Source organism: Microcebus murinus, chromosome 2 (assembly GCF_040939455.1).
Source record: "Microcebus murinus isolate Inina chromosome 2, M.murinus_Inina_mat1.0, whole genome shotgun sequence".
Taxonomy (NCBI): domain Eukaryota; kingdom Metazoa; phylum Chordata; class Mammalia; order Primates; family Cheirogaleidae; genus Microcebus; species Microcebus murinus.
The window spans coordinates 92227713-92253967 of NC_134105.1; the positions used below are offsets into that span (position 1 = coordinate 92227713).

The window sequence follows — 26255 nt, forward strand, 5'->3', positions numbered from 1 at the left end:
TGCCCTTCCCCCAACCTCTCACCTCCCGGCGCAGCCGCGCGACTCCCTCTGGTGGAGCTGCGGCGCACAATCGGAAATCAGCTACTTCGGCCTGTCTCCTCCCAGCAGCGCGCGCTTTGAGTGCCTGGCCTGGCCCCCGCGCGCGGGTTGGAGTGTCGGGCGCCTTCTGCGATTTGGACTCCTAATCTCTAGACTACTACGAGGACGGTCACTTCCTTCTTTCTGCTCGTAGTAGTAACTTATTCCTCTACGCAACTGGCTTTCCCCTAGGGTTTCTGGCCCTGTTCTCGCCCCAGCATGACTTTTTTCGGGGGGCCGTTATGGAAGCCTCACCCAGGAGCCCTGTCCCCGCGAAGTTCCCGCCGGTGACTCTCCAACCCCGCTACCATGAACGGGGTCTTGATCCCTCATACGCCCATCGCAGTGGACTTTTGGAGCCTGCGCCGGGCTGGTACCGCGAGGCTCTTTTTCTTGTCTCACATGCACTCCGACCACACCGTGGGCCTATCTAGCACCTGGGCCCGGCCCCTCTACTGCTCCCCAATCACGGCCCACCTCTTGCATCGTCAGCTACAGGTATGGGGGATTGGAGTCGGCGTCGATGAGCTGGTCCAGGCATCTGAGGGAGGACTTCCGATCTGTCACAGCCTTGGAGTCATTTGAATGGGGTCCAGGAGAACCGATTTGTACAACTGCATCTTTAGCCCAGAGTAGGAGAGTGGCTTCCAACCTACTAACTTGAGATATTTTAGTTATAAGTTGAAGACATCTTTTAGTCTAGCCAAGGAAACTGTTCCTATCTTTTCACATAAACTAGGCCAATGTTTCCCAACCTTACCTCATACTAAGAATCCAGCTAATGTGCTGGGTAAATAATACAGATTCTCCAGCCCCCTCCCCACCTCCACCCCATTTGATTCAGTAAATATGGCTGGTGTGGGTCCTGGATATGTGGCTGAAATTTTTTAAACAATTGCCCCCAAGGGTTATTGTGATCAGGAGAGTTTGAACATCGCTGACTAGACTGATTCTTTTTTTTTTTTTTTAAAGACGAGTCAAGTTCAGTAGTGAGAAGGGGGGAAAGAGTAGAATAAGGAGTTCAATCTAACTGACTATAAACAATCAGGTGAGATAACTCACCAACATCGGACCACCCTAGGCTGTTTTCTGAACTCTTAATTTAAAGTTGTACAAAGGGCGAGGTGGGGAGTGAGAGGAGAAAGGGCTGATTGCTTGGGAATCTCCATTACAGCTTCTGCTTCAGGTGGCTGAGGATTTGGTCAGCTTTCCTTGATTCATGTAACAAGGATAGTCCCTGTTCCAGGGAGGTGTCAGGGAGGGGAGTCTGTGGTCACTGGGATGACTAACTCTTTCCTCAGGTATCTAAACAGTGGATCCGAGCCCTGGAGGTTGGTGAGAGTCATGTATTGCCCCTAGATGAAATTGGAAGAGAGACCATGACCGTAACCCTCATCGATGCCAATCACTGCCCTGGCTCTGTCATGTTTCTCTTTGAAGGATATTTTGGAACCATCCTCTACACAGGTGGGCCTCTGGAGGGGTCCCTCCCACCTTCCCACTCTAGATATTACTTTTCTTGGACAGTCTAACTCATAACAGAAGTCTGAAGGCCTTCTAGCTTCATCCCCATATGAATACAGTGACCCCTTCTCAACTGATTTCCCATTCTTTTAAGAGTCCAAACCTTGTAAGGAATAATTTAAAAATGAGTAGAATGGAGACATTTCTACAAAGAAACTATGCAGCTATACTGCCTAGTTCAGTGCCAACTCACATAATAGCTTTTCCACAGACCAGTAAGCAAATGCTAATCTGTTGTTGGAGCTAGGAGAGGCTTGTTTTCTATTTTTTGTCCCTGACTTTCTGTCTCCACATATGTATTCTTCTAGGTGATTTTCGATATATACCATCCATGCTAAAGGAGCCAGCCCTGATGTTGGGGAAACAGATCCATACTTTATACCTAGACAACACCAATTGTAACCCAGACCTGGTTCTTCCTTCCCGACAAGAAGCTGCCCACCAGATTGTTCAGCTCATTCAAAAGCACCCACAACATAACATAAAGATTGGTGAGTTGTTTCCTTTCCTTTTTCTCTCACCCATAGCTAGCGAATCTAGGTTCTTTGAGGGTTCTCACACTTTTCAAATCTTTGTGTAGCTCTTACCTTCTCCATGAAATCTACCTTGACCACCTTATTTAAAATTGCAGCCTGCCCACCATCCCTGTTCCCAACTCCTAATCTCTTATACCAATTCAATTTTTGCTTTTTTTGTAGCAGTTATCACCTCCCAGTATACTTCATATGTTTTAAAATATGATATTGCTTATTTATTGTTTATTCCCCATTTTCCCTGATACCCCTCACACACACAGATGTAAACTTCTTGAGAGCATGGATGGAAGTGGGAGTAAGCTTTGTGTGTTTGTGGAACAGAGAGTTGGTGACTCTCCAGTATGACAGTGGACAAAGAGGCTAGAAAAACAGAAAAGGGGCTGGAGTGCTGGTAAGCCATATTGGACTTTATCCTAAACCCAACAAAGAGCTATTGAAGGATTTTAAGTAGAAGAGAGACAATATGGCACTCATCACCTTACAATATATTCCATAATTTACATATTTATTATATTTGGGTTTTATTGTTTGTCTCACCCTACTAGAATGTAAGTTCCATGATGGCAGGGCTCTTTGTTTTATTATGGATATATCCCAAATGCCTACACTAATACCTGACACTGAAGCATTCAATTAATATTTGTCATATGAATGAATGAAATTTATCAAAACAGATATTTAAGTGAGTGGTGTGCTTTAAATTAGATACATTGTAAAAACAGCTGGAGAAAAAAAAAAGAAAAAAACAGTTGTATGGTTGTTCTGGTGATTCCACAGTGGTACAGAATTTTGGGGGGACTCTTCTTTTGGAGTTGCCTTTTGATAGCTCTTATGAAAAGAAATTTTTATTTTAAGAAATATAATAGCTGAGTGTGGTGGCACATGCCTATAATTCCATCTACTCAGGAGGACAAGGTGGAGGGTTACTCGAGGCCAGGAGTTGGAGATCAGCCTGGGCAATAAAGCAAGACTTTGTCTCTAAAAAAGTCTTTTTAACAAATTAGCTGGGCATGGTAGCACATGCCTATAGTTCCAGCTACTCAAGAGGCTGAGACAGGAAGATCACTTGACCAAGCCCAGGAGTTTGAGGCTACAGTGAGCTACGATCACACCACTGCACTCTAGCCTGGGCAACAGAGTAAGACCACCCTCTTAAAAAAAAAAAACTAATAGATTTAGTTCTAAATGACTTTTTTGGTTGTTTCCAAAATTATATACCTTCCAAGGTGACTAGCAAACTGATTGAGAAATATTTCCTACTCTCAGGATTGTTTAACTGATCATAAAGAAATATTGGCCCTGGCCGGGCGTGGTGGCTCATGCCTATAATCCTAGCACTCTGGGAGGCCGAGGTGGGCGGATTGCTCAAGGTCAGAAGTTCAAAACCAGCCTGAGTGAGACCCCGTCTCTACCATAAAAATAGAAAGAAATTAATTGGCCAACTAATATATATAATATAAAAATCAGCTGGGCATGGTGGCTCGTGCTGGTAGTCCCAGCTACTCGGGAGGCTGGGGCAGGAGGATCACTTGAGCCCAGGAGTTTGAGGTTGCTGTGAACTAGGCTGACACCACGGCACTCACTCTAGCCTGGGCAACAAAGTGAGACTCTGTCTCAAAAAAAAAAAAAAAAAGAAATATTGGCCCTAACCATTCCTGAAGTTTTAATGCAGAATTTTTCCAGAGAAGTACAGCTGGCTAGCAGGATGCTGTGGTAGGACTTGATTAACTTTGCAAGTCTATAATAAGCCCCTGTGCCAAGTATTCAATAGGCAGTGGGGATATAAAGGTGAATAAAATATGGTCTCTGGCTTTGAGGGCCTATAGTCTATTAGGCAAGGACCTAGAGAGGGGGGAAAAAGTGGGAATATACATAGAAAAAAATCAGTTACATTTGTGCCCAAAAGTGAGATTTTGAACTATAATTAGGAAGAAAGTGAGTATAAAAGAAATATGTGTTCTTTTAAGGAGTTCACAATCTGGTTGTGGATTTGAAATAGACCTTCAGAAAAGGTCTGAGAACAACTATTAAATAACACTTCCCATATCTGTTACCATAGCCATTACTCAAATTCATGTCTCCATTTCTTTCTACATATGTAGTACTTGGCTTTTCTTTTTTTTTTTTTTTTTGAGACAGAGTCTCACTTTGTTGTCCAGGCTAGAGTGAGTGCCGTGGCGTCAGCCTAGCTCACAGCAACCTCAATCTCCTGGGCTTGAGTGATCCTTCTGCCTCAGCCTCCCGAGTAGCTGGGACTACAGGCATGCGCCACCATGGCCGGCTAATTTTTTTATATATATATCAGTTGGCCAATTAATTTCTTTCTATTTATAGTAGAGACGGGGTCTCGCTCTTGCTCAGGCTGGTTTTGAACTCCTGACCTTGAGCAATCCGCCCGCCTCGGCCTCCCAAGAGCTAGGATTACAGGCGTGAGCCACAGCGCCCGGCCAGTACTTGGCTTTTCAATTGGAACTTCTACTTCCAACTTCTTATCTTAGGCAGTCAAATAATATTGCTGCTGTATTTTTCTTTCTAAAGCCCTGCTCTGATGATATTATTCTTATGATTAGAATTAGATACTTTCCTGCTTCTGACTCAATGGCTCACCTTCACTCACATGATTAGGTCCAAGCTCCTTAGTGTGTGTATAAGGCCTTCTAATATATAGGCTTTGCTTACCTCTCTGATGTCATTTCTCACCAGTTCTTTTTTTACTTTGGTAATATCAAACTAACCCCTCCTAAAATGTTTTCCAGCATACCCTTTCCTTGCCATATTAACCCTGACACATCATTTAAGACTTAGCCCAGTTGTCATTTTCAGGAAACTTTCCCTAACTGCATCAATAGTTAGGTACTCTTCTTTTTTGCCCTTATAACACTGTATATATATCTTTAACATTGCCCTTAACTGTTTTTTCTGGGTCTCCATGTAGGTTGCACTCCTTGAGGGCTGAGACCTTTTTTTTGTTTGTTAGTTTTCATAGTGCCTAATACTTGTTAGGTGCTTTCTTTTGTTGAACTGAATAAAAGTGGATTCTGTGTGCCCTCCGCCCCCCGCATTCTCCATATATTTCAGCTCAAGTGCCAGCTTCTCCCTCATATACTCCCCAGATTGCTCCATAAATTGTATTTATGTTAAACCTTTGTTTAACCTATGTTAAAATTTGTTAAACCTTTGATTTATTAGGATTCTCCAATAGCTTCATTCTCTTACTTTCTGTAATCCCTTTACCATTATTCAGGACTCTATAGCCTGGGAAAGGAATCACTGCTAGAGCAGCTGGCCCTGAAGTTTCGGACCTGGGTAGTATTGAGTCCTCAGCGCCTGGAGTTAGTACAGCTGCTGGGCCTCGCAGATGTGTTCACGGTAGACGAGAAGGCTGGCCGCATCCATGCTGTGGACCATATGGAGATCTGCAATTCCACCATGCTGCATTGGAACCAGACTCACCCTACCATTGCTATCCTTCCCACAAGCCGGAAAATCCACAGGTCCCACCCGGATATCCACATCATCCCTTACTCTGACCATTCCTCCTACTCTGAGCTTCGTGCCTTTGTTGCAGCACTGAAGCCTTGCCAGGTGGTTCCCATTGTCAGTCGACAGCCCTGTGGCGAATACTTTCAGGACAGCCTGAGCCCCAGGCTCTGTATGCCCCTGATTCCAGACTCTGTGCAGCAATACATGAGTTCCTCCTCCAGAAAACCGAGCTTTCTCTGGCTGTTAGAAAGAAGGTTAAAAAGACGGAGAACCCAGGGTGTCGTGTTTGAATCCCCTGAAAAAAATGCTGATCAATCTCAAGCTTACAGAAACTCAAATCAGGCCAAGAAATGGAAACTTTCATCCTGGCCTGGGGACCTTAAGAAGCAGCCCTGCTACCATCCTTTGAAGATCAAGAAGCAATTGTTCCCAAACCTGTGTAGCAAAGAATGGAATGGGGCAGTCTCTTTCTGTGAGTCCCAGAAGAAGGTTACTGTGCCCACTGCCCCCTTGGGATTTTCAGTGCACTTAAGGTCTATAGAGGAGAAGTTTATTTGTCCAAAAACCAGGGAGGACATTGGTTTAGAGCCCCCCTTGGTACTCAGGGGAGATGGCCCAGCAACCACAGGGAACCAGAGTGCCTGGGTGGGCCATGGTTCTCCCCTGTCTCACAGCAAGGCCACACCTCGTCTAGCTACTGAGTTCAGGAGCCTGGCACTAAAATACCTGCTGACTCCAGTGAACTTTTTCCAGGCAGGGTATTCTTCCAGAAGCTTTGACCAGCAAGTGGAAAAATACCTTAAACCCTTGCTGAAGTACAGACAGGAAAGTATAGAATGATAATCTTGTTTGATCCCACATTGCAGTTTTGAAGGTAGTGGCTGATGGCTAGTAGGGAAGAGTTTGTTTTGGGCCTCACTTTTCTATCTTTACAGGATACATATAGGCTTACCCTGGAATAGCACTTCCCAAAGCTTGTTCATTGGAGTTCTCGTGCCTATGGAATCCTTAGTTTTACAGTTGACTTTTCGTTTTTTTGAAACAGGGTCTTACTCTGTTGCGTGGGCTAGAGTGCAGTACCGTCATTATAGCTCACTGCAACCTCAGATTCCTGGGGTAAAATGATCCTCCTGCCTCAGCCTCCCAAGTAGTGGGACTACAGCTACACAGCACCATGCCTGGCTAATTTTTTCTAATTTTTTGTAGAGATGAAGTCTCACTGTGTTCCTCAGGCTGGTTGAACTACTGGGCTCAACTGATCCTCCCACCTCAGCTTCCCAAAGTGCTAGGATCACAGGTGTGAGTCACCACACCTGGCCTATAGTTGACTATGTTTAAGAAATAGTTCTCATTATATATTCTTTGGAGTATGCATGAGCACATTAAAGGTTCTTAGGCGTCCTATGGTAACTTAATCTGTTTAATTTTGTTTAACTGAGTATTTCTCAGACTTTTGTGAGCATGCATTCTTCTTATGGGTATAGTCTGAATCAAAAAGGACCAAGTTATTCTCATTGTTATTTTGTGTGTCATGGGCCATTTCCCATGTCCCCTCCTCCCTCTTCCCAGATAAAAGTCATTAGGTTGTTCTGTTTTTTAAATTATGAACTGTGGTGCTGGAGGATAAAGTGGTGGTCCAAGTAGCACATTCCAATCCTGAATGTCACTGACTTGCTGTGACCTCCATCCGAGTAACTTCCTGTCTTTGCTTCTGGGAGGTAACAGGAAGGGACAAAAGCACTTTGGAACACTGGCGAAAAATTCCACTGCTGCCTCCTTTGTGAGGCTGTGTGGTTAGTGTCACTGGGGATGGGGATCCATCTGAAACAGAGCCAGCTAGGTGCCTGGGCACCCCTCATCAAGGTAGTACCTGGAACCCAGCTGAACATTAAGGCTCAGGGTATGACAAGACTCCCCATGCCTGGAGGCCCTGACAATTTGGCTGAAATAAAGTCACAAAAGATCAAATGTGCTGCCAAATATTCCTCTGATTGTACACATAGCTGGCATATTTGTTGTTCCCCCCACTGCCTTGATTTGAGTAGGGAGCCAGAGCACACAGCCTCTTTGTTTTAGTATCCAGGGAAGAGACCAAGGAGCCAGCTGGCTGCAAGGGGTGGGAGTATGCAATCTGCCCTGTCCTTCTGCTCATAACCTGACAAAATGCCAAACCAGTAAGCAGGACAGCCAATACCAGGGCCTTGAGGGAACAGGCCCGAGAGAGGGCATAGACATGGGGAGCTGGACATGTGAATAAAAACTGCTTCGGAATGGAACCCCAAGCCTTAGCAGTGAAGAAGGCTCTGTTTCTTGTCCAGGGGGAAAAAGAGTTTTCTACTATAGGAGGAAGAAGTGAAGAGTTTAAAAGCAAAATAAGTCCTTGCTCTTGGGCAAGCCGTACATAGCTCTTGTTTTGTCAATGACCTTCACTGTACGTCTCCCAAGGGCCTACTAAGAGCCACAGAAGGCAAGGCATTTGGTGCAGCAGGAAACGTGGGCATTGTCTGGCCCTGAATCCAGGCTATCCTGATCCAGTTCCATAAATAATGGAGCCTAGTTCCTCATCTGTAAAATGGACTGAGATACCTACCTCTCATTGCTATTGAGATTATTAAATAATTGGTACAATTCTCCTAGCTGAGTGCCACATGATGGGTATTGCAAAAGTTCATTCTCCTTAGCCTCTGGTTCTTCAAAGAAATTATTCTGTATATAAAATAAGAAACTTTGGAAATCATTAAAAATAGAAAAAATTTTAATTCCCCCATGTAGATCACTTGGTATATTTTCTTCTATTCTTTTTTCTGTGCATGAAAATGTGTTAAATATATATGTTTTTTTCAAAATTGGGATAATACTGTATATAATTTTATATTGTACATTTTACTTTCTTAATATCTTAAGCATTTCACTTTGTCATTAAATATTTTAAAATGTCATTTTTAATATTTGTATAATACCCTAGCATGTTAGTATACCTTAAACCATTCCCATATTATTGAACATTTTATGTACTGTTTTAAATTATACATATTACAATGAACATTCTTATGCACATATTTTGCATTTTTGTTTATTTCCTTAGAGTAAATTACTAGAAGTGGGATTACAGTTTTAAGTTCTTGATGCAAATTATGCCAAATTACCCTCTAGAAAGGATTCCTTACCATCTTTTCTGCAGAAGAGGACAGCATTAAAATACCTTGAAGACTTACTAAATTTAAATGATACCACTAGAATACTACAATGTTAACATGTGGAGAATCATCCCTTCTGTTAAGTTGATAAATACTAAACTGTGTGGGCTGGGCTTAGGCAGACTTCCTTTAGGAGCCTCTAGCTGACTCACTTCTGTATGGCCCAAAGGTGGCTGGGAGAGATTAGGTAGTTCTCAGTTCAGAGGCCCCCTGTATTGGTGTTATCATCTACCAACAGCAGAGTGTGTCCATTCTTGACTTGTGCTGAGTCACACCTGTTCCTTGAAGCGAATTCTGTATGAATTCAGATGGGGCAGCAGAAGCAAAAGGCTTTGAGGAATTTAGTTGTTGGTGACATGTTTGTGTTTTAATAATAAGAAAATTCCATACTATCCTCCTAAAGTAAAAGTGTCTGGCTTCTTATACTAGATCTTGGCAGTTGCCTTACTTGTTTGATTTTGCAATATTCTCTCATATAAAGTGCTGCATCAGGTCTATCTTTAAGTGGCCAATTAAAAGTAATTTATTTTTAGAATCCCATCTATGGGTGACCCCATAGTTGTATGAAGATATCACAATTAGGCTTGAACATGCTGGGAGAAAAGAGGTTCCCTAGAGAGCCATTAGTTACTTGTTTCATGATCTGTGGGAGAACTTGTACTTTTCCACAAAGAGCCTGACAGTGGCTTAAGTCCCTTTACTGAAAGAAATCTGCCTGGCTGCCTTTGGAGGGACATCGCTCATTCCTGACCCAGGTTGCCCTTTGTGGTAGGAAATAGACAAGTGAGTCTGCTTGTTCTTTCCTCAAGAAAAGGGATTTGGAGTTGGGTTCTCTATCATAGGGATAAAGTTCTTTCTGCAGTCTTAGAGTAGTTCTTAAGCGGAAGGAATTCTGTGTGAGAGTCCATGTGCACGTATTTTTGTTGCTACCGCTAGTGAGTACCTGTCAAGTGTGTTAGTTCCTCCCACTGCCTACTCCCCTCGTCTACCACCACCACAAGCTGTTTTGTTTTGGGCTCATGGTGCTTTCCTCTTTTTCTTCCCCAGGACATCCCACCTATACCTGTACAGAATGATACTGTTCCTCCTTATAATCATCTGAGTCTATACCTGCCTGTGAGGAATTCTCAAAATAGTTAAGCTTGGTTTTACTTTAACTACAATGCTTTTATTTACTATACCATTCTACCTTGACAATCTCGTTCCTAGGCAACTGTGTCTTCTTTGACCATATCCGTGACCCACTGGGTCACAAAAAATTCCCAAAATCTTGAGCTTGGTTCTTTTCCTGGACAGATAGCTTATTGAATTCTCTTTCAATCACACAAAACTTCTGGCTAGCTTTGGTTTATTCTTTCTCTTATAATATTTACACTATTGTTTTATGGCTATCTTACCAGTCCTGGCTCCTCTCATCAATTTCTAACAACTTTGGAGAGTGGAGGATGAAGTTTATCCAGTGCTACTTACCATCCTCAATGTGCTCAGTGAAAGGTGTGCTTTTGAGGAGCTAAGAAAATTGGGTTAAATTCATTCACCCTACTAATCAGGCTCTGTAGAGACAAATAATTAGGGTGGAACCAGACTCCTGGTGTTTAATGAGTCAGGGATATAAAGTGTGGAGAAAACATGCCTTCAGGAATAAAAAAAAAAACAAACCTTTATCAGCTCAGTATCCTCAAATTCCCACCTATCTTCCAGGCTCATACCATAGGCTTTCTAATTTCCCTCTCAATGGTGAGATAAAAATCCTTTAATTACCTCTTACTAAGAAGACATTTCCTCTACTCATAAACCTTCAAGAACCCATACTATTCAGCAGAACATTTTAGGGCCATAAGATATAAGGGCCAACCTATCCTTCCTGCCATGTCTCCTGGGATTCTATCTGTGTAAAACAATAGGCCATAGTGGTAAAGGCATGGATTTTTGAGTTAGATGACTTGGGTTTGGATAGATCCTGTGACTTAATAGCTGTATACTTAATCTCTAGCAAGTTACTTAGCTTTTTGGCAAATGAGCTTTCTTATTTGTAGAGTGGGAATAATAATGCCTACCTCATAGGGTTTGGAGGAGAATGACATGGGACAAAACAACCAAAGCACTTCAAAAAAACATCCCATATATTAAAAAAAAATTTTTTTTGCCTTATTCTCTCTGCCACATCTTAAATTTGGTTACAGTGGAGTGGCTAATATTGCCAGTACATGTCCTGAATAATGCCATTGGCTAATCCTACCTTCCAGGTCCAAAAAAATCTACTGAAAGGTTGGCTGATGTGGGTACTTCCTAGTAGGGAGATCCCTGAAGCCACGTCTAGTCAGAAGGACCATTACCTGAAGCATCCAAGGATTTGTTTGTCCAGATGGAAAAGGAGAGTAGGGTGAAATCATAAGTTTCAAATACTAGGCTGAGCAGGTTTAACTGTAAAATCCTAAGGCAAGGCCAAAATACAACAGAAGTATAAGTAGTACATCAGAGGCCAAGAGAGGTCAGAAAAGGCTTCAGAGAGGTCAGAAGAGGTGTGCAGAGCAGAGAAGGCTGGCCTGAGCATTTCAGAACATTGTGGGTAAACAAAGGGCCAGACACTATGCTTGATTTGGTTCTAGGTTCTTCTGCCATACCAGCTCTATAAACTATCAGCCTTAGATCAGTCCTGGAATTCTCTTTTTCAATTCCTACATGAGGAAGGAAGGCAGAACCACTGGAGAAAGAACCATATAACTGGTATCACTATAAATTTCAGCCTCTGGTATCTTCAAAGATGCTTCTCATTTCCTTATGTCCTTGATCCACCCTCTTTCCCATGTACCTCAGTGGTTATTGCAAAGCTTTATGACTCAAACTCTTACAACATATCAAGCCTTAGGACGATACCTTTGAGCATCAAGGGTACCAAGCTGCAATACCCTGAGGCAACCTCCCTGGACCATAAAAACAGGTCTGGTCACCCACCCTCACCTCAGAGAGGGCAGAATGAATCCCTTTATACCTTGTAACCCTCTTTAAAGCCCAGTCACTGTCAGGAGTCTAAGTCTTTAAGGCCTAATTCTTACCCTTTCCCACCTTCCTTTCACTAGGCTCTCAGGTCCCCTGCTCTGTCATTAGCAAATTCTCCTATGTCCCCAATATCTTTTCTGAAAGTTTCCTTCACTCTCCTTGCCTAAATGGAAGACTGGGTTTCCTCTGAGCACACTGCTTTCTGGCCAGCCCTCTCAGATAGAGGCCATTTTTCTCTCTCCCACCTTAGGGAAAGGAGGTGACACTGGTATCCTCCTTGCTCCCTATGCTGCCTTCTGACTATTATTCCAATTCCTTCCTGTGAAATTCTCTTCTGCTTTGAAGTGCATGCCATCTGGCTATACCATCCTCTCCCCCTCCTCATTTATCAAGACTTGAATAACTGGCCCATGGCCTTCTTCTTCACAACTCTGTCATCATTCTGGATAATTTCAACACTCTGGCCATTCAGTTTCCTTGACCTCCTCATCTCCAAAGACCTTATTCTCCCTCTACCTAACCACCCTGTCATTACCAGAAATTATACTACATCTGAATCTCAGTTTTAAACCTTCTTTTCTTCTGGCTTATTTGCTCAAGTATCTCCATTGCCAATGTTTTACTATTCATAAGCCTTTTCTGAGCTTCACTTTCCTCCTTAACTCGACTATATCCCTCAATATAATATCACTATCTTGTTCCCTCTCACTCACATATTTGCCTTGAAAAACTTCAAACTTCAATTCTGGGTAAATCATCCTATGTATCTACTCTTTGCCTACACTGGAGTAGCGAGATGTTGTTGGAGAAACCACTTAACCAGGCTAACTGATTTTATCTTAAATTCATGATATCATACATCAAAATGGCCTTCCATACTGGTGAGCAATCCTATTATGTTTCCTTAGTAGGCTGTTTCTTATCCTCCCTTTCTCTTTTCTTTCCCCTCCTACCCACATTACTGTCAGCAAATCTGTTTATTCTCCCTTGAAACATATCCCGCATCTTATTTCTTTTCACTGTCTTCACCTCCACCACCCTTGTCCAAACAACCGTTTACTCTTGTCTGTTATGATAGCCGCTTAAATGTTCTGCCTGCTTCCAACCTTGCCCCTCTCAGCTCCCCAAATACACAGTCTAGTCTCCACAGCAGGTATGATATAAATCAGATCATGCTACTTCTCTCCTTAAATCCTCCAATGGCTTTCCAGCTTACTCAGAGCTGGAAAAAAGTTTTTACTGTGGTCTGCATAGCCCACAAGATCTGCTGCCCCATCTCCTACTACTCCCCCACCCTCACTTAACTCTGCTCCAGCCACGCTGACCTCCTTGCTATTACTCCAATGTGCCAGGTAAGCATTCACTTCACTTGTTCCCTCTCCCCACAATGTTTTCCACCCAGGTACCCACCTGGCTCCCTCACCTTCTTCCAGTTTTTTCTTTGTCTTTTCTTGGTCACCTTATTCAAAATTGCAACTACCCTGCCAACCACTCCCTAGCCACCCCCTCTTTTTTTGCCTTTTCTCCATAGAGCACTTGTCACTTTCTAATACACTATATCATTTACTTATTTAGTTTATTGTGTGTCTCATTCTATCATTCTAGAATGTAAACTTCAAGACTTTTTTGGTTTTGGTCTGTTTTTTTTTTTTTTTTTTTTTACTGCTGCATCTCTAGCATCTAGAACACAGAGCAGGTTCTTAATAATAAACATTTGTTTATTTAGTCTAGAGGAATGAATAACTGAACATCCTTTAGGCAATCCTCCTATAATAAACACTATTTGTCTTAAATAGGGAATAGAGCAGAGACCTTAGCCCTCAAGGAGCTAACAATTGAATGCTTAGTTTGGCAGACACTTTATAAATATTATCTCTAGTGCTCACTTTGGCAGAACATGTACTACAGTTGGAACGATTCAAAGAAGATTAGCATGGCCCCTGTGCAAGGATGACACACGAATTTGTGAAGAGTTCCACATTTAAAAAAAAATTATCTCTATATCTTTATCTGCAACTATCCTGTGAGAAAACTAGTGTCCATAAATTCATTCATTTGTTCATTCAACAATTATTTATTGAATACCTATTATGTGTCAGACACTGTTCTAGACATTGGGGATATGAAGTAGTAGAAAATGTCCTGCCCACATAGAAATTATTAATATATCCTAAAAGATAGATAGGCAGTATACACAAACAAATATCAGATAGTGATGGGGCTAAGAAGAAAATAAAACCAGCAAATAGTGGTAGGGACCAGTTTACATACAGTGGTCAAGGAAGTTATCTCTGTGGGATTGACAAGATGAGACCTGAGTGATGAAAAGGAACCAGCCAGGGAAAGACCTAGGAGTAGGGGATCAGTTAGCATCGGCACCGAGACCATGGGATGGGGAATGAGCTGTGTGCCTAAGGAGCATCAAGAAGAGTGTGTTTTGGAGGCTGAAAAGAACAGAGGAACTCGGGAGTGGGGGCAGGAATTGGATCAGAAAGTGACTTATTTTTTAAAGTAAGAAGTTTGGATTTGATTTTAACTGTAGTAACAAGTTATTGGAGTGCTTTAAAGCAGGCGAATGATATGATCTGATGTATATTATTTAAAGCAACAGATGGAGAATGGGGCAAGAATGAAAGCAGGATACCAGTTATAAAGTTCTTGCAGCAATAAGAGATACTGGTGAGCTGAACTGAGGTTTTGGAAGAAAGGGGCTTTACACACTATTTGGATATGAATCTTTTAGAGTCACCTCTTTAGTATAAGTATTAATAGCTACAGGAAGAAAGAAATACCTTTTCCTCCACCAAAGCCTTCACAAAGAAAAAAATATGTATGCAATTATATGTAGATATACAAATAAAATATAAATACATGTATTCGGGGAGAATAAGAAAAAGTAGAGAAAAAAATGAGTGAGCAAATTTATAATATAAGTAAATAACTGGGATATTTTATGAATTAACACTATTTCTTATAATAGATATGTTTTATAACTGTGCTTTTTTTACCCCATCCCCATAACTATGTTCTTAAAAGAAAAAAAAAAAAACATGTTTTACTGGCTTTGGAGTGAACACAAGCCTTCGGGTTAAAGGTTACATTTCCTGAGAGACTAAGACTCTTCAGCAAAAAATTCATTAATCAGAGTACTTACTTTTTATTTTTAATTTAGTTATCATGAAATTTTAACCATAAAAATTTATGGAGAATAACGTGAGTCTTTATCTTTGAATATCTGCTTCTATGAGGTGTATAACATATTGCCAGGTGTGGTGGCTCATGCCTGTAATCTGAGTACTTTGGTAGGCTGAGGCAGGAGGATCACTTGAGGCCAGGAGTTGGAGACCAGCCTGAGGAACAGAGCAAGACCCCATCTCTATAAAAAATACAAAAATTAGCTGAGTGTTGTGGCACGCACCTTTAATTCCAGCTACTTGGGAGGCTGAGGCAGGAGGATTGCTTGAGCATGGGCATTTGGGGGAAAAAAAAAGATCTACAGGATATAATGGAGAACAGAGCATCGTCAAATCCAAATCCAGTCTGAATTGGGCCTTTTTATTTAATTCATCAAGTTGTGGTATTCTACAACCTTACAGAAGAGCACCTAAATGAAAAACATAATTTTAGTTTTATGAGATTGCATCCTCTCTTTGTAGGGCTCCTAGTCTATACATAATAAAAACCTGCATTCCCTTTCAATCAATATGGTACTGAAAAACCCTTATTTATCTATTGAAGTATAATTGACAAATAAAAATTGTTTATATTTATAGTGTACAATGGAATTTTGTATATATTGGTATGTATACACTGTGAATGACTGTCACAATCAAGTGATTAACATATCCATCACTTCATATATAGTTGTATGTGTGTGCCTGTGTGTGTGTGCATGTGGTTAGAACATTTATCTACTTAGCAGTTTTCAAGTATCCATAGTTATTACTCTATATTTCATATCTCACAGACTTTCTGATTTCACATGTTCATCTCACTATGAGTGGAGATGAATAGTAGTGGATTCAGGATATCTTTTGGAAGTAATACTGAAAAAATTTTCTGATGGATGGAATGAGTGAGGCAAGGAAAAGGTATTATCACCTCCATTTTAAGAATGAGGAAAGTGAGGCTCATTATCATGCCCACTATCCCACCCCAGTAAAAACAGAGTCAGGATTCCTGTGGAGGCTGGGCACGGTGGCTCATGCCTGTAAACCTAGCACTCTGGGAGGCCGAGGTGGGCAGATTGCTCGAGGTCAGGAGTTCAAAACCAGTCTGAGCAAGAGTGAGACCCCGTCTCTACTATAAATAGAAAGAAATTAATTGGCCAACAAATATATATATAGAAAAAATTAGCTGGGCATGGTGGCACATGCCTGTAGTCCCAGCTACTTGGGAGGCTGAGGCAATAGGATTGCTTGATCTCAGGAGTTTGAGGTTGCTGTGAGCTAGGCTGATGCCACAGCACTCACTCTAGCCTGGGCAACAAAGTGAGACTCTGTCTCAAAAAAAAGAAAAAAGGATTCCTGTGGATGTTGGGCAACAAAGCCCATATTTTTTCATGCTGGATATCCTAAATTGCTTCTCAGCCTTTTGGCTAAGATCAAGTGTATACTGGACATCCTAGGTGTAGTAAGGTTGGTCGAATAAAAGCCTATTTCATATTAGAGAATCGAACCTCTAGGGCAGTGGTCCGCAACCTCTTTGGCATGAGGGACTGGTTTCATGAAAGACAATGGACCGGAGCAGCAGGAGTTGGGGGGAATATGTTTAAATAGGAGCAGGATATTTGCGTGACCTAAGATGTCTCCTTAAAGATTGCTTATTAATTATAAGGAAAAACACAGTAAGTCTACTGTGGAGAAATCGGATAGCTTGACAAAGTAATCAAAATTAATAGCACTAATGAGGGACAGAGGGATATTATGTGCCTTTGGGTGTGATATACTGAGAAGGAAATAATATGACTTATGTAGTATTCTGATTAGGAATGGATAACCTGAATCTACTTATGAACAAATGTGAGATATATACAACAAATATAAACAACAACCCTAAAATGAGGATAGCCTAAAATGAGGAACATTCTATTATCAAAACAAAGGCTTGTATACTTCAAAACTATCAAAGACAAAGAAAGAAAGCAAAGAAAGCCTAAGGAACTGTTCTAGATTAAAGGAGACTAAAGAGACATGACAACTAAATGCCACATATAATCCTAAACTTGTTCTTGTGCTGGAAAATTTTTTTAAAATGCTAAGGATGTTATTGGATCAATTGACAAAAATTGGAATATGAATGGTAGATTAAAGTATTATATCAATGTTACATTTCCTGGAGTTGATAATTATATGTATTGTGTTTATGTACTTATTCTTAGAATATGCAAGTATTAAAGGGTAAAAGGGCATGATGCATGCAACTTACTTTCAAAGGGTCAGATAAAAATGTATGTTATGCATCACATATCTTTATCTATCCTATCTCTCTCATATAAGAGTACAAATGATAAAGCAAAAGAGGCAAAATGTTAATAAGTCAATCTAGATAAATGATATATGGGTACTCTTTTTATTATTCTTGTAACTTTTCTACATGTTTGAAATTATTTCCAAATAAAAGGTTTTTCTGGGGTCTGAATTTTTAAAAAATCAAGACCTCTCCTTTTGTTGGTTCAAGGGATTTTTCTAGGTTCTTCCTCTTGTCCTTTACTTCAGACCTTCACTTTCATCTGGTTTTCCCAGTTTTATAACCTGTCAACTTCTATTTGAATTCTCTTTTTCTTCTTAGCCCCTTGGATTTGATATTTGTTTGGATAGCTTGCCTAGCTTTTTGATTCAGGTTTCCCAAGACACAACCTTCTGGTTAGCTTCTCCCATTTGGCCATAAGCACTGCAGCTCCTGAGCAAAAAACTTCTTGCCTGCAACACTGAATCTAGGCTCTAGGCCCCAGGGAGATATCATACCCTGAATGAGACGTCAATGCTTCCAACTGCTAATAGCCCCATCTCCCTCTCCAGTTGCCCTGACTTTGCCTGGGAGGAAATATTTCACTTATCTGCCCCCTTCTCTTGATAGTCCCTGCTTGATCAAACATTCATCATTAATTTTCCACTTAGCCTCCCTTTCTCTACTCCAGCCAGCCATCTTCCTCACCATCACTAGTTCTCTCATATTACCTGTCTGATTAAACCTCTAAAAGCTCTTCTTTGCTTTTCAAAATCGGACTCAACTTACTAATTCCATATCCTGCCACTTCTCTGCTGAACTGTAAGCTCCTTCAGAGCATGATCATGTCTTTTCTTTTTTGTATCCTTAATTTTTAACATAGTGTCTGGCACACAGAAGATGCTCTATAAACATTTGTTGAATGGACAAATGACCTCCAGCTACACTAAACTTTGAAACTTCTTTGAGCATATCATGCTTAAATATTACCTTCTCTGATAGTCTTCTCTGACTCCCTCATCCAAGTCTTACATATGTCCGAATACATTTTTTTCCTAACTAGACTGTAAGCTCCCTGAGGGAAAATATGAATGTTTTAGTCATCTTGCATCTGACTCAATGTCTAGAATAGTATCTAGAATAGAGCAGGCACATAAGCAGTTTGCTGGATGAATGAATGAATGATTTTAGAAAGAAGAAAATACTAGACTTTAAGAAGCTTCTTGTTTAGTGAGAAAGACTGAAGAAACAACCTAAGAAAATGACAATAAAGATAAAAAAGTAATAATACATAAGGTACAAATAAGTAAATTATCTAAGTAGTCAGATGATGATGCAGAAGTAGAATAAAGTGGGAATAAATCAGCAAAGTTTCCCTAAAGGTAAATTTTGAGATATGTTTGAAAAGAGAAAAGGGACATAACTTGGGAGAATAGGAGATTAGGAGCATGTCATAGAGTTGGGTTGAATCAAGGCATGGTAAACAATTCATGTGACTTTTTTTTTTTTTTTTTGGTGAGAAAGGGTCTCACTCTATCACCCCAGCTAGAGTACAGTGGTGTCATCATAGCTCACTACAACCCCAAACTCCTGGGATCAAGCCATCCTTCTCCCTCAGCCTCCCAAGTAGCTGGGACTACAGGTGTGCACCACCATGCCTGGCTAATTTTTCTATTTTTTGTAGAAATGGTGTCTTAAACTCCTGGCCTCAAGGAACCTTCCCACCTCAGCCTCCTAAAGTGCTAGGATTACAGGTGTGAGCCACCATGTTCAGACAAAGCTGACTTTTTGAGCAGGATCTGCTCTGCCCTAGACCATAGGTTTCTGCCTCTTTCTGGCTCACCAAACACACTCATGGTTTTTTTTTTTTTTTCCTCCCATTTCTTTATTAGGAAGAGAACTCTCTCTGTTTTGATGTTTCCCTGGTCAGCCCAATGTGAGAACTTTAAGTTCTTTAAATAGTAAGAAGGAAGTTTCTGTGAATATATACAAACAAAATCATGAGATTGAACACTTTTGCTAATCCTGGTCCTCTAGGGAAATAAACTTCCCTGTTCCCCATAATATGGAACTGCTCCCAGTATTGTTAAGGCAGGGTGAAACCCAAATGACTTTTCTTAAAGGTACTTAGCACACTTTACAAAACTTTTGTCTATTTTTGCGAGGAGATGGGGAATCCAAGGACATCAAGGATGTTAATGAGTGAGATCTAAGAAATAGAACTTGATAGCAAAATCTTGTCTTAGCTACATCTGACCCCCTCCTCACAGAGTATATGCAAATATCCATGAGGCTGGGCAGACAATTTCTAGGGCTCAGATCACTGCTGCCTCCACTGCTGCCTCCATCCCCTTGTGGGATGGAAAAAAATGAATATATTATACCATAGTCTCCCTAAAAATGTTCCCCACTCTAGGAATCTGAACATTTTACACAGCAGGAGGTATATCTGAAGTCTTATTGAGTCTCATGACTCTGGTAGATGGCGATTATCTTTCTATTAGGATAACCTAGTTTTTTCATGCAATGTCAATTTTTTTAGAATGTTGTGCCCAATGCATTCTGTTTCCTGAATAGCCACAGCCTTACTACCTTCTGGTAGATGCAAGAAAATTATGATGTTAGCATTCATTCACTGCATGTTTTGAGGTGCTGGGTTCGGAATACAGCTTCTCACCTCCTAATGCAAACACAAGCTCCCAAGGCAGCAATGGGAGAGCCCTCTAAGGGTCTCCTGATGTACAGGGAGATTTCCAGATCCCATACATGTAAGTCACACTGCTAGAATGTCTCTAGATGGCAACAAAATATGAAAGCTTAAGCTGAGGTAATTCCTCACCAGCAGGGGGACTTCCCGGGTAGGCACTGCATCCCCCGCACACTGTCCAATTTCTGGGGTTGTCACACTGTGGTGATGTCACACTGGCTGGGATGACATTTTACAGCTGGACCCCTTACAGCCACCAGGCACTTTTAAATTACTGCGGAGTCTACCGTGAGGAGGGGGCGGGAAATCCGGCCCCCGCATTCGATCCACGCTGGCTCCCCACGGAGGCCCACCCACTCCCACGACCATCAGTACCATGCGGTGGTCGTAGTCTGCCGGATCCTCGGCACTTCCGCCTCAGTAGGTGTCATGGCGCTGGGGGTGCGAACAGTTCCGGCGAGGCGGAGCCGGCCGGATGGGGGCGGCCGCTCGGCGCTCAGCTCATCGGGTCTGGCGACAACGGCGGCTGCGGAGTAAGGGGCCCGGCGGTAGCCCCGGACGGCAGCGGGAGGCCGAGGCGGGAGCGCGCGGGGCCGAGGCGGCGGCGGCGGTGGCGGGAAGGGGCCGGGTGGCGGAGCGGGCGGGAGGCTGAGGAGGCTCCCCCCGCGGGACGGGCGCGGGGACGGCTCCGGGGGGCGGGGGCCGGGGCCCGGGCCGGCTCGCGCGGGGGGTATGATGACCCGGCGGCGGGGCCCCGGATCTCGTCTCCTCCGCCGCCTCCTCGCGGCAGCCCCAGCTCGCGGCTGAGAACCAGACACACCGGCGGTGAGTGTGGACGGGAGGGAAGGGGCCTTGGCAGGGAGCGACCTCCTGTCCGCTCCCCGAGGCGCGGCCCAGCTGGCCGCGGGCTCTCCTTGGGCGCCCGGCCTGCTGGGGGCGCCTTTCTGAGCCCGGGATTGGGCGCCGCGTCCTGCGGCCCGACTGCTGTCGGCCGCGGGAGGGGCTTGCGTTCCCAGGAAAGTGGGCAGGTTCGGGGCTTGTTTTCGGGGCTACTCCCCTTGTCTCCTGCCACTTCTCTCTTGGGTGTGTTGTCCTTAAGTGACAGAGGACCGCCTTCTGTCTCCTCACCCGGCAGGTTTTTTTCCCCCGACTGTCGTGGCAGGTTCCCAGTGTGTGGCTTGTGCGTGTGTGTTTAACAGCTCTGCTTAGCACCTTGGTTTGGGGTTATTTGTGCTGTTTGGGACCAGGAAGCGGTGTCGGGAGAGGAAGAAGGTGGTGGGCTGGATGTGGAAGCTTTTCTTTCCTCTCTGCTGATGTTCTGTAATCGTTAGGTTTGTAATTTGTAATGATGGTGTAGGCTACGTGGGACCAGCCTTCTTAATGTATATCTGTGCAAGGCAAATCTAGAGGTCTGGTTCAACGGGAAACTTGCTGCCCGTCACCACTTTCAAAGCTTTCATTAAACAGAAAAAAAGGAAAAGAGGGGGAAACAACCAAAACTCGTAGGTTAAGATCCACACTGTTCACAGGGCTGTGGGGAAAAGTCCCTTTTTGTGCCTAGTAACCAGGTCTTAGTTACTGAGGCTCAGTCTCCAGAAGCGTTGGTCTAACTTCCAGTTTGTTGTGGTGACGAACGGTGAGCAATGGCCTGTGTTTATGCTGGGCGCGCTTTCTTTCCTGTTTGAGAAGGGGGGATGGGGATGGCAGGGATGGGGGTAGGGAATAGGGAAGAACTCCAGTAAATCTTTTCTCCACTTAACCACTGATTGTTGTAGATAGATTCATTTTGGGTCAGCCCTAGCAAGTTCTTCCTTGTCTGTTAGTGACACTTTGGGAATTCTCAGTAATCACATTAAAATAATAGTTTCAGCTATATAGATTCTTCTTCCCCAATCTGTCCTTTATCTTATTTGTTTCTTAGTAACTGATGAAAACAGCATTGTGGCTTCCTGCTCCTGATGAAGTGGAGTTAAATTAAGTGGCTGATGCCCTCAGCAAAACCTGCAATTTTGCTCTTGTTTGTGTAAAGCTATTTTTGATTCCTGGTCTGTAAAATGTTTTTTTTTCTTTTTTTTTTCATAAGATTATAGAGAATGCAAACCATTACCAGCTTTTTTTGTATAGAAAGCCTGAAGCTTTCTGTAAAACATTTAAAAATCTAACATCATTTTACATAGTAGTTGTAATTCAGCTGGTGATTTTGGATCTTTATATGTAATTATCTTTACATGTAATCTCAGGGTTCTGTGTTATAATTCTGGTACGATGAAGAATGTCATTGACTTTAAGATACTACTCCTGGCTTTAAGGATATTTTGGTAAAGTACTGGTGGTTGGAACTGGAGGCAGCCACACCAGTAAAGCATCTGAGAATAAAATGGTGAATGAGAGCTTATAAATATACTGACTCTGTTTGGCAAGTAGGACTTTTGCTGGTGATATCTTCTGAGTAGTTTATCCTATCACTGGACATTGTGGTTTTATGGATTTTGGAGCAAGTTGATTGGTAACTTGAGACTTAAACTAGAACTCCCTCCTAAAAGAAAAAAGAAAATATTTGTCTCAAAGTTCACAATTCTCTGAAAAATAGAGTTCTTTCATTCAGTGCCTTCATTTTTATAAGTGCAGCTCCATCAATGGTATGTTGGTAGAAATCAAGAACCAAACCTGCCTTGTAAACTTTTTATACTTGGAATTTGTGCAGCTTGTTAGTTATATATTGTAAGTGGTCCTTTTGTAATTTGAAGATTTTTGCAAACATGAGCTGCTTGATCTGCCATCTGTCCTTTTATTTTCATTTTCATGATTGTATAACGGCAGTCTATATGTTTTTAGGTCTTTTTTTTTATTATTGACTTACTATTTCTTCCCAGTTTCTTCCCTTAAATTTCATGCTGTTCTGAACACAAGTTATCATTTTATTTCAAATACCACTTCAATCACTGATTTGCTTTCTGGTTCCTTTTTCTTGTGTTGTTTTTGTTTCTGATCTTCCTTTTAGTTGTTGAAACCTAGCTCCTAAATGCTTAATGTAAATTATGTAGTGCATAATTTGGCACTTAAAAATTTTACATCCTGTTTTTATATTTTTCTCATAATTTTTTGTGTGCCTCATCATTTCAGCAACATTCTAAGCTCTCTGAAGGTACAGAAACTTAGTTGTATTTCTTTTGGATTATTTAAGTGCCCTGGTAGAGTGCTTTCTCAAAGTCCTTAAAGCAGAAGAATCAGAAGACCGGAATTCCTTGCCACTGTTGGTACTCATTAGCTCTGTGTAAAACTTGTTTGGTTTTTTTGGATCTTCTGTTTCTCATCTTGGAATTGGGTTGGGGTGGGGGTGGGGGTTAGAAATAATCTTTTAAGGTTCGTTTTAGCTGTCAGAGTCCCTGTTCTTTTATGGCACTGTCTTCTGCTCCAATCAAATGCATATCTTTACACAGTTTTTCATTTTTCCACCTCCTTTAGCATACTGGCAAAAGTCATCTCATTCTTCTGAAAGAGTTTCTTCCGTCCGCCACACTGTTGTTACCTTACTTAAGTCCTGTTTTCCTTCAGCTTTTGTTGGCTGATCTAAACAGGGTCCTCTTTTAGTGTTGTTCATGTTTTATATTGATCTCTGCTTTGTTAATATGACCTTTTCCTTGTGTGGAAACTTCTCAAGGTATAGTGTTTTCTTTTTTTAATTTATAATGTATCCCTGCCTTTAAAAGGTAAAGTTTTCTTTAAGCTTTGTAGACCTTGTAGACTGTTCTGTGCACATAGCAAAATAGTACCTTTTTACTAAATACAAAGTGCTTCTCTTTTGTTCTGTTGCTATAGATAGGTCATTCCAAATAAACTTAAGTGAACTATTGATTTTGATGCAGACCAGCAGCCTCTGCCATACTGAAGAAGTAAGCTTTAAGCAGAGACTAGAAAGATAAGTTAGGGAAAGAAAAGGCTAAGAGGAGAAAATGAAGTTCAGATAGGGAACATTATGTGTGAAGGAACTAGGGTGGGGGAAAGCAAGGACCTCAGAGAAACTTAGTACTAGAAGAAGAGAGCATGCCTGGGGAAAAGAATGCATGAAACAAAGCTTTAAAACTAAGCATAACCCAGATCTTGCAAGGTTTGGTAATCCAAATTAGAGATTTTAGTCTTTATCCTAAAGTTTTAAGTGGGGGACAGATATGCATTTTTTTTTCAGATATGCATTTTTAAAAGCTTTAGTTGTAAGGTGAATGAATTGGGAGAGAGGAGCTTAGAAAGGCTGCTTGAGAGTACAATTTGAGTAAGTATAGAATTGTGCAGTAGTTGTAGAGAAAACTTGGTGGATTAGAGAGAGATTTAGTTCTTCTGGTGAAAGAATTTTCTTCCCAAGTTTGTATTGCCTTATTTTTATAGAGCATGTACTCTTATTTACCTGCTTTAATGATCAGGATACTTTATATATCATTGGGTGTGCTGGAAAATATGTACATCTGTGATATATGTCAGCTAAGGGTAAATGCTAGAGGAAGAAATCAATATGTAGTACTGTTTTAGGTTATGTAGGTCACCAATTGTTAAATTGTATCAAACATGCAAAGATGACATCGAGGAGAAGCAACAAGAATTTATTATTGGTGTGGGAGGGCAGGTAAAAGGTACTGATAACTAAAAGTACAAAGCACTAAAAAAATGATTATGATACCCAACTGTTCCATTCAGGGTTATAATATTTGGATTTTTTTTGTAGTAAGATTCTCTACCTATAGTGTTTATTATGGGGCACCCCATAAATGTTAAATAGATGTGACCATGTCAGGGAGAGGGGAAGCTGTTAATTTGGTTGTTTTTGAAAGCCTGAGACTTTAGCAATTATCAATTTTCTTTTAGCAATAAGTATAAGTACCAGTAAACTTTTGCCTATCAGTTCTAATTTGGGATTAATACAGCAGGCAAATTTGTCATTACATTGAGATGGTTAAGTCCTTGGAAAGTTAAGTTTTAAATGAAAAGACTTTGTTCATTGCTGGAGTTGAGGTGCAACATTTTTAGGAAGTCAGAAATAGCCTTTTAATTTATTGGGGAGCTATTCTCATGTGAATTGAAAATATTTGTAATTTCCTTTTTTGTTGCTTTTTTTTTGTTTTAAGACAGAGTCTCACTTTGTTGCCCAGGCTAGAGTGAGTGCCATGGCGTCAGCCTAGCTCACAGCAACCTCAAACTCCTGGGCTCAAGCAAACTTTCTGCCTCAGTCTCCCAAGTAGGTGGGACTACGGGCATGCGCCACCATGCCTGGCTAATTTTTTCTATATATATTAGTTGGCCAATTAGTTTTCTTTTTATTTATAGTAGAGACGGGGTCTCGCTCTTGCTCAGGCTGGTTTCGAACTCCTGACCTCGAGCAATCCGCCTGCCTCAGCCTCCCAGAGTGCTAGGATTACAGGCGTGAGCCACTGCACCCAGCCTATATGTAATTTCCTTAACAGAGTCTGATACATAGTAAAGTTTCCATAGGTGTTAATCTGTTCCATTTTTTTGTTTGCTAGCTAGCTTTCTGCTAGGAAGAGAATTGCTTCCCCATTTGCAAATTTAAATTTTGTGGAACATAATATCTTTATCCTGTGTCTAGAAATTTCTCTTGTAGCTGAATTTCAGAGTGTAATATAAGTAAGAGTCTGTTGATTTTTTAGGCTATTTTGATTCCGTGTTTTCTTCTCATTTTGTGTTAATTGAGGTCAGGATGAGTCTCAGCCACATTGTATTAGTAAGTCCTGGTGGTCTGACACTGACATTAGTACATATTGTCCTTGCTGTTGGGAAGGCTAGTAAAATTCTGAGGTGTTCTTTCCTTTTGGGTGGATTGTTTGTCTTTCTGAATAAGAATTATATTCATTTATATATTTATAAACACTCTGAAAAGTGTTCTAGAACTTGTGCTTTTTGCACAATGTAAAGATGTAAAATCATAAATATCTGTTATTTATTGGGTAAAACATCTCAATAACATTACTCTGGCAAATGTTTTTTTTTATAGAGTATCTAATTGTGAACATATATTTTAAAATTTGGTATGACATTTCATGAATTAAATATTTTTACTTTAGTTGCTACAAACTGCAAATTTTGTATTAAAATATTTCATTAAATACTTTTAGTTACATAAAGGTTATATTCATGTTTTTTGATAGATTGTTAAATTTAGCAGCTCAACACATATGATGGAAAACTTTTTCTCTACAAGGTTCATATAAATTATGGAAACTCTTGGTTAAACTAAATCTAAACTGCATTTTAGAAATTGAAGGCTGAGGATTT

General features: G+C 41.3%; 2 protein-coding genes and 1 non-coding gene across 7 annotated transcripts in view; all 3 read left to right on the plus strand.

Moving 5' to 3' along the window:
• The first annotated feature begins 387 nt into the window (after window positions 1–387).
• Window positions 388–8678, plus strand: DCLRE1B (DNA cross-link repair 1B). The gene is made up of 4 exons (XM_012778427.3): window positions 388–576; window positions 1380–1545; window positions 1911–2093; window positions 5383–8678. Exons 1-4 carry the CDS (start codon window positions 388–390, stop codon window positions 6459–6461), a joined length of 1617 nt encoding a protein of 538 aa, XP_012633881.2. The 3' UTR covers window positions 6462–8678.
• A 5018-nt stretch (window positions 8679–13696) lies between these two features.
• LOC142869729 (U6 spliceosomal RNA) lies at window positions 13697–13803 on the plus strand. The gene has a single exon (XR_012918302.1). It is a non-coding gene; the product is annotated as a U6 spliceosomal RNA (small nuclear RNA).
• A 6379-nt stretch (window positions 13804–20182) lies between these two features.
• Window positions 20183–26255, plus strand: part of HIPK1 (homeodomain interacting protein kinase 1) — a 48626-nt gene continuing 42553 nt past the window's right edge. For 2 of the 5 annotated variants that reach the window (XM_075999993.1, XM_075999994.1), the window contains exon 1: window positions 20507–20798. Coding sequence is in view for 1 of the 5 variants with exons in the window: in XM_075999995.1 (XP_075856110.1) it covers window positions 20198–20393 (196 nt within the window). In the remaining 4 variants the exon portion in view is untranslated. Of the gene's footprint in view, window positions 20394–20506; window positions 20799–26255 lie in introns of those variants that run through there. The other 3 variants (XM_075999995.1, XM_075999992.1, XM_075999996.1) reach the window with 3 other exon arrangements.

Coding starts and splice junctions, on each gene's coding strand:
- DCLRE1B (XM_012778427.3), top strand. CDS start 388: ATGAACGGGGTCTTGATCCCTCATACGCCCATCGCAGTGGACTTTTGG. Junction 577..1,379: donor TCTTGCATCGTCAGCTACAG/GTATGGGGGATT, acceptor CTCTTTCCTCAG/GTATCTAAACAGTGGATCCG. Junction 1,546..1,910: donor TGGAACCATCCTCTACACAG/GTGGGCCTCTGG, acceptor GTATTCTTCTAG/GTGATTTTCGATATATACCA.